At 44.6% G+C, this 14160-nt stretch overlaps 1 protein-coding gene across 3 annotated transcripts; it reads left to right on the top strand.

Moving 5' to 3' along the window:
• The first annotated feature begins 651 nt into the window (after positions 1 to 651).
• LOC102376680 (arylacetamide deacetylase-like 4) lies at positions 652 to 13670 on the top strand. Of its 3 annotated transcripts, none has more exons than XM_025198125.1 (4): positions 652 to 852; positions 9611 to 9827; positions 10670 to 10733; positions 12057 to 13670. In XM_025198125.1, the coding sequence occupies exons 2-4, from the start codon at positions 9677 to 9679 to the stop codon at positions 12832 to 12834; spliced, it is 993 nt and encodes a 330-aa protein (XP_025053910.1). In that variant the 5' UTR covers positions 652 to 852; positions 9611 to 9676; the 3' UTR covers positions 12835 to 13670. The 3 variants fall into 3 exon arrangements, with proteins under 3 accessions (XP_025053910.1, XP_025053911.1, XP_025053909.1); XM_025198126.1 differs by lacking the exon at positions 652 to 852 and adding an exon at positions 969 to 1159; XM_025198124.1 differs by lacking the exon at positions 652 to 852 and adding an exon at positions 3773 to 3919.
• Positions 13671 to 14160: the final 490 nt, after the last annotated feature.

The following is a 14160-nucleotide window of genomic DNA, read 5'->3' as shown; positions in this document are numbered from 1 at the left end:
AGAAAACCTAGCTCTCTGTACTACCTAGTCACAGGCTCCAGCCAGGATTCCAGCATTTCCCCTCCCCTTCCCCTCTCCAGGGGACCCAGGGGAAAAACAAAAAAAGCCTCCCAGCCCAGGTGGCCTGAACCTTAACTAACTTTTCTGGCCTCATTACAGGGCCCAAGTCAAAAAGCAGCATCACTGGAACGCTGCTAATGCAGACCAATCAATTCAAAGGTGGTGAGCACGCCAGGATTTTGCCAGAGACGCTAACCTGGTTTTACAGGTTTTGTTGAGGAATCTTAAGGTACTGGTCTAAGGGGAGATGGGAGGTGGTCCTCTCCAGTCCTTGAGGAGGCACAATATACTACAATCACACAGAAAACATGATCATGCTTTACAGCCAAACAGGATACACAGTGACATGAAACACACTTTATAGCACAAAATGTCTTGTACATTTTGGGTGTACTACATATCATGAAACCAGTGATGCTAGGCTGAACAGGTTGAATTTTATTATCCAACTATCACGTGCTCAACCCACACCCACTTCTGTCCACTAACAGCCCACCGTTTAAGGTTTTATTACAGTGAAGCAAAAAAATTACTAGGTTGTTTTTCAATCCATGTTGTTAGAGGCAGACCTGTGGTTGAGAGGACATGGTGCAAGGTCTATGCTTATAAATGCACCCATGTGCCTCAGCACTAGGCAGAACTATATTCCTTTTTTCCCCTCTAACATCTTTCACAGCATCCACTACTAAGAGGAGACAGCCCTTTGGAGAGGCGGTGGCTTGTGAAGGTTATAGTACAGGGGACAAAAGGGACAGGATGAGCAGAGAGGAAGGAGGCACAAAGTGATGTAAGGTGAGCAGGGGGAAGAAGCATTTGATAGAGGGAGGTAGAATGTACAGGACGTCTGGGGCAAGCGTGACATGTGCCTCTGGGGGCCCTGTACACAGGTTCTGCTTTAGGCCCCCGCTTTTTACTCGACAACTCCACTCAAACTACCATGGCCAGGATGGGGCCCATGCAACTGCCCTGTCGACTTCACTTTCTACCCAACAGGGAAAACATCAGACCAACAGTTGGTGTTTGGAGCATTTATAATCAAGGGTCTTATTACCAAAGAGTCAGGCAGTGTTAACTGCAGGCAGCAGTACTATCTACACCTGTAAGTAATGCACCAGCTCAGTAATCATACATATACTAAACTTCAGCCATTTGCTCAAATCTTATTAGTGTCAAGTGAATTAGGTTGCATGCTTAGGAACTTGCTAAACCAAAGCTGGAATATAGAAACAAAATCTGTGGTAAGGTGCCTAAGAGAGGATTCATGTGCCTAAGTCTTTGCACAGTGCTCTGAAAGTGTTAGCCTTGTTTGTGTCTGTGTGGAAACTAGATTAGAAATACTTAAGGGCAGGTACTGGTTTAAAGATGCAAACTCTTGGGTTTAATTAATTACAGTGTCGTTCTAAACAGGATTTCAGAAAATTGTTGGGAAGCGTCGTTCTAAGTGATGCCTTCACCAAAGTCGTACTCGGACGAGAGTTGGTTGTGTAACCACGATTGTGTAGTTTAATTTTTTTCTACTTCTTGTAAGAGACAAATGCAGAGTGATTTCTGGGGATCCTGAAACTTCATTTCTCAGTGAATGGACTGTTATTCTGAAAAATGTTTGTCTAGTTCTAGTTTTCATCCATTGGACCTATATCTTCACTTAGACCGTGATGTGAGCTGAGTAGTAGCTTTATACAAAGAGACAGTTTCAGAGGTAGGAGGTTGGAATCGCCATTAGATTGTAGCTTTATCCATTTTTGCCATGCTAGGCGGCAATCCTGTGAGCAGTCAGCATATAACTTCCCTCAGAAATAAGGAGAGAAATAGTGATCAAACAGCACTGAAATAGGGACACTGAATACTATGTATAAGATAGAATGAAATGTATTGTATCATGTCATATATTTCTAATGTAAAGCTGCAGATGAAAGCTGGAGAGATCAGTATGACTTTATTGACTTCGGTGTGGATGTGCTAACATACATCAGTTGAGAAGTGGAGCCCTGCAGTCATGTCGTAGCTGCATCCCATGCTCTTGACTGGTCAGTGCTCTGTGTGAAATAATCTGAATGGAAGACGGTGAAGACACCCTGAAAAAAGCTGTCTGAGGACAGTGTGAGGGTACAGCAGAAGATAAGATTGAACATATCAACCCTAGAAAGGGCCAAAGTACTTTGTAGCACTGCAAATAAATGTGTGACCAAGGCCAGAGAAATGCAAACATTAACTGCTTGTGAAAGACTCTCCTAAATCTAATTAACAATGCCATTTCTTATTATGCACTTTAATTGTCATACACCTGCACCTACTACCAGCTTTCTTGGAAAATGAAAAGTGGGGTGGGAGGAGCACTTCATATTTTGTGACTTCTTGGAGTCACGAGAGCTGGGAGCAGGCAGTTCCTTCCTGAGCCCAGCTTGAGTTCCCATCTGCTGGAACTGTGTATTTCCAGGTAGACCAAGACCCGAGCTGAGCAGGCTCATGAGAAGACGCGGCTGGCAGAGCCGGGAGGTGGTGTTGCCAGCAGATTACAGCTGGTGCACTGCTGACATGCTACTTGGCCGGCCTGTGAGCTGGGAGCACACGGCTTCCACTCGCAAGTGAGGAACAAAACAGTGGTGGAAAAAGAAATGGGAGAGCAATGAAGGGTTTTGACCAGCCAGGAAGCTGCTGCAACTGGGAGCTAGACACAAAAGACCACTTGAGACTTGCTGGTCCTGCTTGGCTGTGCTAAATGTGAGAGGTCAGCTGCGGAGGGGCAGGAGAGGAAAGAAGTTCCTATGAAAGGGCAGGGGTTTGCTTGTTGGGGCTAGGGGACCAGATAGTGCCAAAGGAAGGAGTTTCTGGGGGTCGGACTGCTCCTGTTTGTTGCAGGCCCTCAACGTATCATGCTGACTATTGCTAACTTTGTCTGGGTGAAATTCCCCTGGGCAGGGACAAAGAGCTAGCCATTACACACCAGGTAAAAGCTATAAAGCCTTACTTCCTACGTAGGTCATTGCCAGTGCTTGGGTTGTGGGCACAGTTCTTCCCCTAGGAAATAACCCTAGGGCCCCTTGGAGTCTTTGTGTTCAAGAAAGAGGGATCTAGATGTTACATCCCTTTCCCTTCCCATGGCACTGATGCCAAAGCCAAGAAAAAATTGCTCACACTGCTCTAGGGGCAGGGGGAGAAGAACAGACCTGTAGGCTTGGTGAAGGGACATTCTGAGGAAATCCTGGTAACACAAAGGGAGAGATGGGATTTCTCTGGTCTGATGGATTCAGACTAGAATACAGTGAATGGAACCTAAGTTAAACCTAAGTTACAAATATCATGACAGGATGGTAGCCACCTCACTCCCTCGTGTGCTGTGGAGTATGAAATGAGAGCCTCAGGCTCACTGATGCAATGAGCCATTATACTCTGATGCACCTTCCTAGGACTGGCATGGCCATGTTGGGCCCTGCTATTTGGAGAGCTGCCTAGTTTCAATCCACAGGTAAACACAAATATCAGTAATAATTTATGTAAGCCTCATCCCACTTCACTGTCCATCACTCTGCCTATGCTTTAATTATCATATGCCTCGCCCTACTTACCACCATTGTTAGGAGCTGAATGAAGGGTTGAGAAAGGAACTATAAATTCCATGATCTGATCCTGGGAGACACTTCAGAGTCACCAGAGCTATAGTGTGGAGTCCTTTCCCCACTTCTGTCCTTCTTAGCACAGGGACGTGGAACTCATGTTAGCATTAATTATTATTGCTCTGAGCATTTTGGTGGTATTCCTGTTGCACTATCAACAACCCAAAGCAGAAATCCCTCATGAAGTTTGTGGTCGTGTACTGCTTCACATTTTTCATCACATTATGAGTGTCTTGTTTAGTCTGGTAAGTATGCCTTGCTTGAAACTGTTATCTGATTTTATCTTGTAATGGAAAGGGAGAGATGGTTGGATTTTATAAGCTGATATTTTAAGATACTGTAAAGAACTTTATAGAAGGATTGGGTGAGCTCTCATGTTCTGTTAATGAATAGAAAGGAGTTCACTTGTTTAGCACCTCTAACCTAGGATGTGCCTTCCTCATATGCATCGGCCTCTTTTGTAGACCCTATTACTACAGTAGACATGTACCTTCCAAAATTTTAAAACCAGCTTCATAAGCTCACATTCTCCCGAAGCTGCAGCATAAATATTCTTCTCCGCTTTCTCGTTCTTTTTTTTAATATGGTATGTTCATGAATTTGCATGTCATACTTGCTCAGGGGCAGTGAGAGCAGGCTCCTCCTGGCCCGTGATCCTGGGCCTCTAGAGGATTGCCCCACTCCTGGATTGCCTCCAGTCTCTTTTCTTGGGGCACCAGTGGCCATATGGCTCCTGGGTGCTGAGCACCTGCTAATTTTTTTTGGTAGGTACTTAAGTCCTAGAGCACCCACAGAATCAGCATCTATGGCCACACCAAAGATTTTGTGTGTTTAATTTCAAACAGCCATCATACAGGAAGAGTGGGATCTACTCATGGTGCTCTCCCAAACTGAAATGACAGTGGTTGAGAACCTTTGTGAAACTTGTTCCTCTGATATCAGAGTCCTGCAAAGGCTTCTCTTTGAAGCCAAAGCTAGAATTATCATGAAACTTAAAAGTAAACTCAGTACTTGGCACTATTATAGAGGTTATGTGACATGGACAACTGCTAGCAGTAGTCCAGTTATCTGTGTAATGGTTAAATGCATAATTGACTTAATTACACAACACACCCTTGGCCAGGTTTTACTTATTGCTTTTAAAGTATTATAAACATGGGTTAAGTTCAAAAACCCCTCAAGAGCATAGCAGTTTTCATCCCCAATGTCCACTTTGTGATGTGCAATAAACTCTAGTTAATTCCTCACTCCAGCAGAACCAGTAAGTGATAACCAAGTCATGGCTGACTTATTATCAGTAGTGAGCCACCTTTACCTTTTTGAGAGGACAAAATATTTTTTCTTTGGATATCTTTAATGAAAAAAATTGTAGAAATACTGAGTGTCGGAGTTATGCTCTCTACATTAGAATTGTCTGGTTATACAGGGAAGTGGATTATATAGGGAAGTGGAAATAACCAGTTCAAGAGTCTTACATGCACTTGTCACCAAACTAGGAGATCATTCTGCAGTATGGACTCATTGATCGTTGGTGTCTTGTTCAATCAAGAAAAACTGAAGAGAATCCAGTGCTTTGCAAGTATCACTGGGCTTGATGAGTACAGTTCATCTCTGTTAAGGAACAGATTGAGTGGCCACACACCCAGCAAAACAGGGTCCCAGATATGAAGAGAGATGTCCAGCTAACACGGTTTTGACAGTTTCCAAACATGAAGAATCCACAACTTCTCTAGGTGGTCTGTTCCGACGCCTGACCACTCTCACAGTCAGAAAGTTCTTCCTAATTTCCAGTTTAAATTTCCCCTTGAAACTTGAGGCTGTAGCTACTAGTCCTGTCTCCTAGAGCCACACAGAAAAGCCCATTTCCAGCTTCTCTGTCAGTGCCATAGTAACAAAGTTTGGCACCCGGGGCAAAGCCCTTAACAGCAGCCCACCCTCACCTCACACACAGATCCGAGGGGCACATGCCCCCCCCCACAGTGCTTGCCTGTGAGTGAATGCAGCAGCAGGAGCCGCCTTTCCCTCTTCCCAATGCCCCGCCAAATGAGCCGCTCGCGGGTCCATCCTGCGCTCTGACCCGGCTGGGTAGCGTCTGTTGGTGCCCCTACACTTCGGCGCCCAGGGAAGTCTCCCTGCTCCCCCCCCCCCCCCCCCCCCCCCCCCCCCCCCCCCCCCCTTGTCATGGCTCTGATCTCCATAATTGCCCTTCAGCTATTTGAAGACTTTTCTCAAGTCCACGCCCAGGTCTTCTCGTCTCCAAGCTAAACTTCTCCTTGTCCCTTTGCTGTCTCATGATGAATTTGGATGATATGGTCTCCAAGACAGGAACTGTGTCCTTCCTGTTTGTAAAGTAGTCCAGCACATTATTCACTGCTTCAAAAACAGACAAACAAAACCATATTTCCCATTTGTCAGATGGGTTTTTGTTCATTTGTTTTTGCAGATATTGCTCATGTGCAATGAGAAGACTTGTCTACAGCTTTCCATCTGGGGACACTTGTAGCTTGGGGAGATCATCTAGGTTCTGCTGTGGCCAGTGAGAGTTTTCCTATGGACCTCAGCAGGGCCAGGATTTCACCCTTGCTGTTTTGTGACTCCCTTAAGGAAGGAGCTGCTCGAGGAATGCAGTAATATAATAGCCTAACCCTATCCAGGATTTCTGTAGTTGCTGTTATAAAGAAGAAGCTGGTTCCAAATCAGAAAAAGGTAGCCCCAAGTTTCATTGGATAGTTGTGATGTGATAGGTGTGGGATGGTCACCGGTCAGCCAGAAAGGCATGCTTGTATTCATATTTCTAAAGCAAGTTTTGAATTAGTGTGGCTTTGGAGAAAGAACAGGAAATCCCCTTCTCCACTTATGTGTCTGCTTGCGTGATGAAGATTGCTACAATGGGAGATGCAATCCTTGCACTTCCTGAAGACTTTTAGAGCCAATTCTTTTCCTATTTAAGGGAAGTTGGGAAGACCCAGCTCCCCAATGTGCCATCTGTGGTAGGGTCCTGCAAAAAGTCCTTAGAGTTTAGGGACTGGTTAGCTCAAAGCACAGGCAGGGGACTAAGATATTTCACCTGTGGTGTTGGGGTCTAAGTGCAATCCTGTCTGAGTTGGTAGTGACCTACCATTGTTGATGATCCTAAGACCAAACGGTAGCTTGTGAATAGAAGTGGTTGTCTGAATCCATTTCAAACTATAGATGCATCCACATTGCCATGTAATAATCCCTTGGTGGGCACAACCAATAGGAAGCAAAGTTTCAATTGGTCCTGGAGATTAAATTTTCCTTCCTCTCCATCAGTCAGAATACTATTGGGATGCACTAACTGGGTATTGCATGAGTCCCAAACCCATCCATGGGGGACCTCCCAGTGCCCCAGGTTTCTCTCCTCTGTGCTGCGCTTGCCCAAGAATCAGAGCGAGGTTACTCCAGGATAACTCCTTATCCCTGGCAAGCCACAGCTCCACTGCCCTTATCCTAGAGCTTGCAGCTACAGTAAGGGAATCTCTGCCAGCCCTAGGTGGCCTCCTCGTTGGGCCGTGGAAGAAATTTTGGGTCCCTTTTTCTGTAGAAAGGATGAGGCTGGAATATCACTTGCCCAGAAATCACTCTTTCCACGGGCAATCAGTAAGGAGACAAAATAAAAAAGGATTTATTATAGAGGAGAAAAGAATTATACAAGTGTAGCATACCCAAAATGTGCACGTCATTCTGTGCTAAAAAATGTGTTTCATGTTTCTGTGTATCTTGTTTGGCTGTACAGCATGATTATGTTTTTGTGTAACATAATTGTTATATATTGTTCCTCCTCTAGGACTGGAGGGGAGGGGGAATGCTGGAATGCTTGGTGGAGCCTGAGGCCAGGTGGTACAGAGAGCCAGGGTTTCAAGTCAAGTAGCCATGTGGGGTTTAGATTGGGAGTCCAGGGCAGGAGCTGGTAGCTCACCCCTGCACTTGTTTGGCTGTACAGCATGATTATGTTTTTGTGTAACATAATTGTTATATATTGTTCCTCCTCTAGGACTGGAGGGGAGGGGGAATGCTGGAATGCTTGGTGGAGCCTGAGGCCAGGTGGTACAGAGAGCCAGGGTTTCAAGTCAAGTAGCCATGTGGGGTTTAGATTGGGAGTCCAGGGCAGGAGCTGGTAGCTCACCCCTGCAGCCACTCAGGCAGGAGCAGAGATCAGCGCTCCACAGCAGCTCGGTGGAGTCGCATCAACAGGAAACTGGAGCAGGTGCAGAGATCAGTGCTCCCCAGCACCTCAGCAGAGTTGCATCAACTTACTGGAGGGCCCTTTGCAACACATAGGGAACCGGTGCCCCCAGTGGACAGCAACGGTGAGGGAGACGATGCTCCCAAATTCCCAGGAACTAACCCCTTCTGGGTTGAGACACCCCCCCCCCTCTGCTGAGCCTGGGGTTGAAGGCTCCCCAGTAGGAGTAGGGGTGATACAAGGTATACTTTGAACCAGGACAGTATTTTTGTCTTGCTTGACTATATGTTGTGTGCTGGTGTTGGCCCCTGTAATAAATCAGGGGGTTGCATTCATTTGGCTTGCGAGGGAAAGGTTGTTGGCTTTCTTGGACACTCTAGCGATTCATTCAGTGTTTCCCAGGTGGTCTGGGTGGGGGCTCAAGCCAAGATTAAATATATTTAATACCCCAAAATTAAACTCAGCCCTTGTTGCTACTGACAGGTGCTCAGCAGAAGGGCTACGCAAGCAAAAGTGGCTATGAGTTTGAAGACAGAAAAACCAAACAAGTGAAGTTTCTTACTGTCTTCTGGCTATGCTCAAACCCTCCTGAGAGACCTTCCAGTTTCTCCACAATTCATCTCCCTTCTGATTCTGCCTGCCCTGGCTGCTGCCACAATTCAACCTCCAAAGCCCACGATTCAAAGACCATGATTCTCTCATAGCTAGACTCTAAGAAGTCTTGAAAGTCATCACGCCCTGACCCCCACACCAGCCAACATTATTTTAATTGCTCGTGAGTCAACAGCAACCTCCAGTTATATCTGGACAGCCTGAGGTACCTGAAACCCCTCTGGCTAAAGCATTATTTCTTGTAGTTGCCTCTCTGTTGTGGAGTTGATTTCCAACCCAATAATGACTCCTGCTGCCTGTGTCTGGGAATTGTAGGTGTCTTTAAATATGCATGCAGGAGTCCCTTGGGTGAACCAGGTCCAAAGTAATAAAGCAATAACAGTATAACATAATTTTTACAGTGATAAAAGTGACATAAGTAGATGCAGCGTAACATAGGCAGACAAGGTACTTTGGGTAAATGTGATATCTTTTATTAGACCAACCACATAGTTGGAAAAATTGTTTTTTGCAAGCTTTCAGGCATTAACACCCTTCTTCAGGCATAGGGAGAGTCTCCTGGTGTTTCTGGTCTCTCCTGGGTGAAAGAGAAGCCAATATGCAAAATGCAGGTATGTAAAAATGCAAATGCATGGTAGTGAAGGCCAGAGGGGATGGGAGACAATGGGTGCAAGACAGGTAGGTATGGGGAAAAGCGGGGAATGGTGATTTGGTGAATGAATGTAGCTGGTAAAATGTAGAGAATTTACCTTGGGTTATCGAATGGCAGGTAGGTTATAATGTGCCATAAATCCAGTGGCTGTCTGTATTTAGTCCATGATTTTTTGTATCCAGTAGATTTTTGAAGTGAAGTTCATAGGCTCATCTGCAAAAGGTATTTTGTAAATTCCCTTTAAGGATTAGAATTGAGGGATTGGAGAAAGAGTGGTTGTCTTGTGAGAAATGTGCACCCACAGGTACCATCCCCTACAATATAACATGGGCTTTTCAATGAGGCCACTCACACCATGTCAGTACAATAAAAATGCAAGGAAATGTTCAAGACCTGCTGGAACCCTCAGAACATAATACAGTTCATGACAGCCCGATAATTCCAGGTTTCTTTCTTTATAAACAGGAATTAATCTTGGAGAAATTAGGAATATACGTGGACCATCACATCATTAGGTTTTTACTTAATCTAATGCCATCTGGGGACACTTCAAAGCTCTTCATCAAGGATTTGACTTTCGAAAAGATAAACATGAAGATCTACCAGCCAAAAGTGCCATCTGCTGGCCTGAGGAGAGGAGTTGTTTATTGCCATGGAGGAACAGGCCGGTTTGGAAGCATTAGTAAGAAGTTTAATAGAAAAGGCATTTGGACCTATGTGAATCTAGAAGCTGTAAAGAGAACTGTGGAGTTCTTTTTATACAATAGTGTTTCTTAAATGACATGCTAATTAGGCAATATTATAACCCAGGAAGCTGTTCAAAAATGGATTGTAGTAACACACTTAAACAGAGAAGCAGCCTACGTTTATTTACACTAGAGCAAAGTCTTGCCGCTTGTTTTTTTCTTGTATGGAGATCTGTAGTGTCAAAGAATTGCCATTCTCTGCTTAGTTATAATAAATCTTACCTTAGTACATCCCCGCCTACTTTTGTGGGGCAGGGGTGGGTGTGTGGGATGGGGTGGGTGTGTGTGGGGCATGAGATGCCCCAAGCAGCCACTTGCAGGCTGGAACTTTGCCACAGTTTCCCACATTTTTCTCCATTAAAGGAGAATCCATTTTTCAAGTTTGTTGATTCCTTTTTAAAGTTTGTTCACGACCCTTTCAAATATTCTTGCAACCCACTTTTGGGTTGCGACCCACAGGTTGAGAAACGCTGCTCTAAATCATCCCAGGTTGAAGAAAATAGAGGTTCCCAAAATGAATGACTATATAGTGCTTGCAGATTCCTACCTAAGATATCCAACACCTACCAAAAAACTATAACTCTATCTCCAACGTACTAGATGCTTTTGAAAAGTGGCTTCCTGGATGATTAATTAAGAGATTTTGTTCATTTCCACTTAATACTGGTGAAGAGGTGAGAAGCAACTCTTCAAAATGAAAACCTCTCTGAATTTTGTCCGTATTTCTAAAATACAATGTTTTCAAGGTATTGCATTGATACAGCTCTTTATTTTGCAGAAGTCTATACTAACTTATGCTGCTCTATAGCCACAAAGACTGAATCAGTGGTCATGTGTGTTGGGTAAGTGATCTTTCACTATTTGCATCTCTGGGAACCATTTATGCCATTTCACCTGGTAGGTTTGTATACCCCAAATCAGCTACCAGACTTTGAAAAGAGAAAGTTAATCAGAAAAAGGAACACTGATCTTGTAGGGTAACTTGGAATAGATCCGGAACAAGTCTGGTTTGGAGCCGAAAAGAATAGACCAAACAAATGGGAAGAAAGGACTTGAGCCAAAGAAAAAGCATCCTTTCACCCAGTGTTGGGTGCTATGAGCTGTTCTTTGAAGGAAGACAAACATGCTCAAATGTCTTACTGCATGTGGACCTCTGTCAACTCCATCTTGGCTCTGGCAAGCTCCTCGTGCAAGGCATTTGTGTCTGCCTCTGTTCCAGCTCTTCGTGGTGTTTGTGCTTGAGAGAGGACTGCTTGGCTTGCTGGTGCTGGTACAGGTGTTTTGTTGGCATCAGCTCCCTAGTGAGGGCTCGGGCACTGATGAGTTTCTATTGCATCAAGGGTGAGAGCTGCTCATTCTGGATGTAGATTTCTTGCCAGGCCTCTGGATAAAGCACTTCCTGGGGCTCATCTTGGGAGTTCAGCTGCCTCTTCAGCTGACTGCCTTCTGCTCAGGGCTGTCTACAGCTCGAATCCTCCTATCCTACATATTCACCTCACTAACAGGGGTCAGGCACCCCTCATGCACCTCTGAGGAAGAAGCTTTCTCCATATTAGTGGAGCCAGACAAGTGAATACTGATCATTGTTGACTATCCAAAAAACCTCTCTCATATTGTTAGGTTACAGTTTTTACTTATCCTCATTTTGTGTGGCATGCTAGGAATTTTTATATACTTTTCAGTAACAAGCAGACAGACAATGTGGGAAAAACACTTTTATCTCCTTGGATTAGATAAATATGAATTACACTGCTACTCCTTCAGTCCAGACCTGTCAGGACTGAGCTAGTCAAGGTCATAGACAGTCCTTCACTTCCCCTGGCTGCCCGCATGCATTTTTCTTGACCTGGAAGGAGATGGAAAACTTTTACCAATTCCAAATGGCTCACTACTAAAATTCTCTGTTTGCATACTTACCGGTGAAGGTGTAAAATATCATTCCAGGCCTCAAACCTGAAGGCTGGTTACTGGTTCATGCACTGAAGCATTCAGGGAAAGAAGACCCGTCAGTTACAGTTGCCCAAATTATAATCTAAAATCAGTTTTATTTTAGGAAGGTAAACCAATTACCTTAAATCTTTTCCACTATAGTTTTCTTGAAAGAAAGAAAGAAATGGTCCCACTCATCAGAACTGGTGAAATTACAACTCCCTCTGGTATTTTAGGTATCGCTTAGCTCCCGAGCACCCATTTCCAGCCCAGTTTGACGACTGTCTCGCTGCTACCATCCACTTTATGAGGACGGCAGAAGACTATGGGGTGGACCCCGCTCGTGTTATTGTCTGTGGAGACAGCAGTGGAGGCACAATTGCTACTGCTGTTTGCCAGGCCCTGGTGGACAGAACGGACCTCCCCAAGATACGGGCACAGATGCTGATCTACCCATTTCTCCAGGCTGTGGACTTTAACTTGCCTTCATATCAGCAGAACCATACAATGCCCCCTTTGTTAAGGAAATGGACTATTCATTTGGGTCTGAGGTATTTAAATATTGATGTATCAGTGGTAGACGGCATTCTTAAAGGTATTCATATTCGTGAAGATCTCAGGGAGAAATATAGCAAATGGCTGAGTCCAGACAATATCCAGAATGAATTTAAGATCAGGGGCTATGAGCCACCCAAACTCTATCCATGTGTAGAAGAGTATTGTACCAAAGCCCAGGCATTTCTGACACCAACTTTTTCCCCACTTTTAGCCGAAGACGATGTTATTCGTCAGCTCCCTGAAACTTTCATTTTGACCTGCGAGTATGATGTGCTTAGGGATGATGGGCTGCTGTACAAGAAACGATTGGAAGACAATGAAGTCCAGGTGACCTGGTGCCACCTGAAGGATGGCTTCCACGGAGTGGTCCCTATAGCTAAAATGTATGGAATTATTTCATTTGAGGCTGGTTTGAGAGGAATCAATGCCATGGTGAAGTTTATAAGAAGTTTATAAAGAAAACCCTGTTCTTCATGCTGGAAGCCTGGCATTCTCTTTTCAAATTTGCTTCTCTTAGCCATTGGAAAAATGCCATGACCCTCTCAGCTGTCAGAGGTTTTAAGTCAACTCTGAATTTCCATCCTTGGAGCTGCCCCCTCATATTTTGCTCAAGGTGCTCAAATTAGTGACTGCTTTTTCTGTCTGCTTGTAGTCGCTGCAGCCAGATGAACCTTCAATTCACTGACTCCCCTCCTCCTGATACTTGGGAGGATGGATCTGCAGGATAGGTGGAACAGTGATTTGGGGTGAGGCACAAATTCTGGTACTTTGTCCAGAAAGACGTATATTTGTTGCAGGTTGAATCAAAGTGAAAGCTGAAGGGTCCTAGTGAAATGAACAGATTTAAGGATAGTTGTTTCCAGATTATTCAATCAAAGCAGCATGCCCCATCAGTCTAACACTGTTCATATTTCCTGGTAATTTATCAGACGATGTATTCCTTCCAGATGTTGCAAGAAGTAAAATGGTCTGAAATGAAATCTCTGTGCTTAGTTATCGTGAGGATATTTGCTGGTCAGCCACCACAAAAAGGGCTTGTCCCAGGGGATCCTTAGCCTGCCAGAGCAGAAAGCATTTTGATAAATAGATTGCTTGTGATGACCTCTGTTATGTGATGCTTCAAAACGATTAGCACAGCTGTGCCATAAACCTGTACATTTATTTGAGACTTTACATGGAGAAATTGTTGTGCATACGTGAAAGAATGACTATGCTTCATCCCTTTAGGGACAAATGGCCTTCATTGGTTGGCATTTTAAGAACAGAAATAGCTACACAATATTACTGGGGATTTTCATGGGCATGTTCCTTTCCCCTGCAAGTCTTCTTGTTATTTAACTCTGAATTGTATAAAGGATTCATATTAGATAAATGCAGTGTTTGAAGAATAAAGTTAAGTAAAATACCATTTGAATTACTGTGTTCAATATAGACATGATTATTTGGGTATTGTGCGGGCCGCCTCCCGCTCCCATCCATGTCGCCATGAGCGGGCCGGGAGCGATATGCGGACCCGTCTTTGCGCACGCGGGCTGTGACCAGCAGCCCGGGCACGCGGGGTCGGAGAGACCCAGTGGCAAGCTAGAATTAGTTACGGACGCGTAATGGTTGATTTAAAGATTATTTACTTACACCAAAGATGGTCGTGGTGTAGGCTGGACAGTTTCCAGGTTCAGCTCCGCTTAAATCCTCATTAGAGGACTACGACAATTTGGTTCTTGGCCCCGGTGTTATTGAAGCTCCGCGGGTTCGGTTCGGTAATTGGCCCCGGAGTTGTTGAAG

Source organism: Alligator sinensis, unplaced genomic scaffold (genome assembly GCF_000455745.1).
Source record: "Alligator sinensis unplaced genomic scaffold, ASM45574v1 scaffold569_1, whole genome shotgun sequence".
Classification (NCBI taxonomy): Eukaryota; Metazoa; Chordata; order Crocodylia; family Alligatoridae; genus Alligator; species Alligator sinensis.
This window is presented reverse-complemented; position numbering and strand designations above follow the sequence as displayed.

Coding starts and splice junctions, on each gene's coding strand:
- LOC102376680 (XM_025198124.1), top strand. CDS start 3,773: ATGTTAGCATTAATTATTATTGCTCTGAGCATTTTGGTGGTATTCCTG. Junction 3,920..9,610: donor TGAGTGTCTTGTTTAGTCTG/GTAAGTATGCCT, acceptor CTTTATAAACAG/GAATTAATCTTGGAGAAATT. Junction 10,734..12,056: donor TCAGTGGTCATGTGTGTTGG/GTAAGTGATCTT, acceptor CTGGTATTTTAG/GTATCGCTTAGCTCCCGAGC.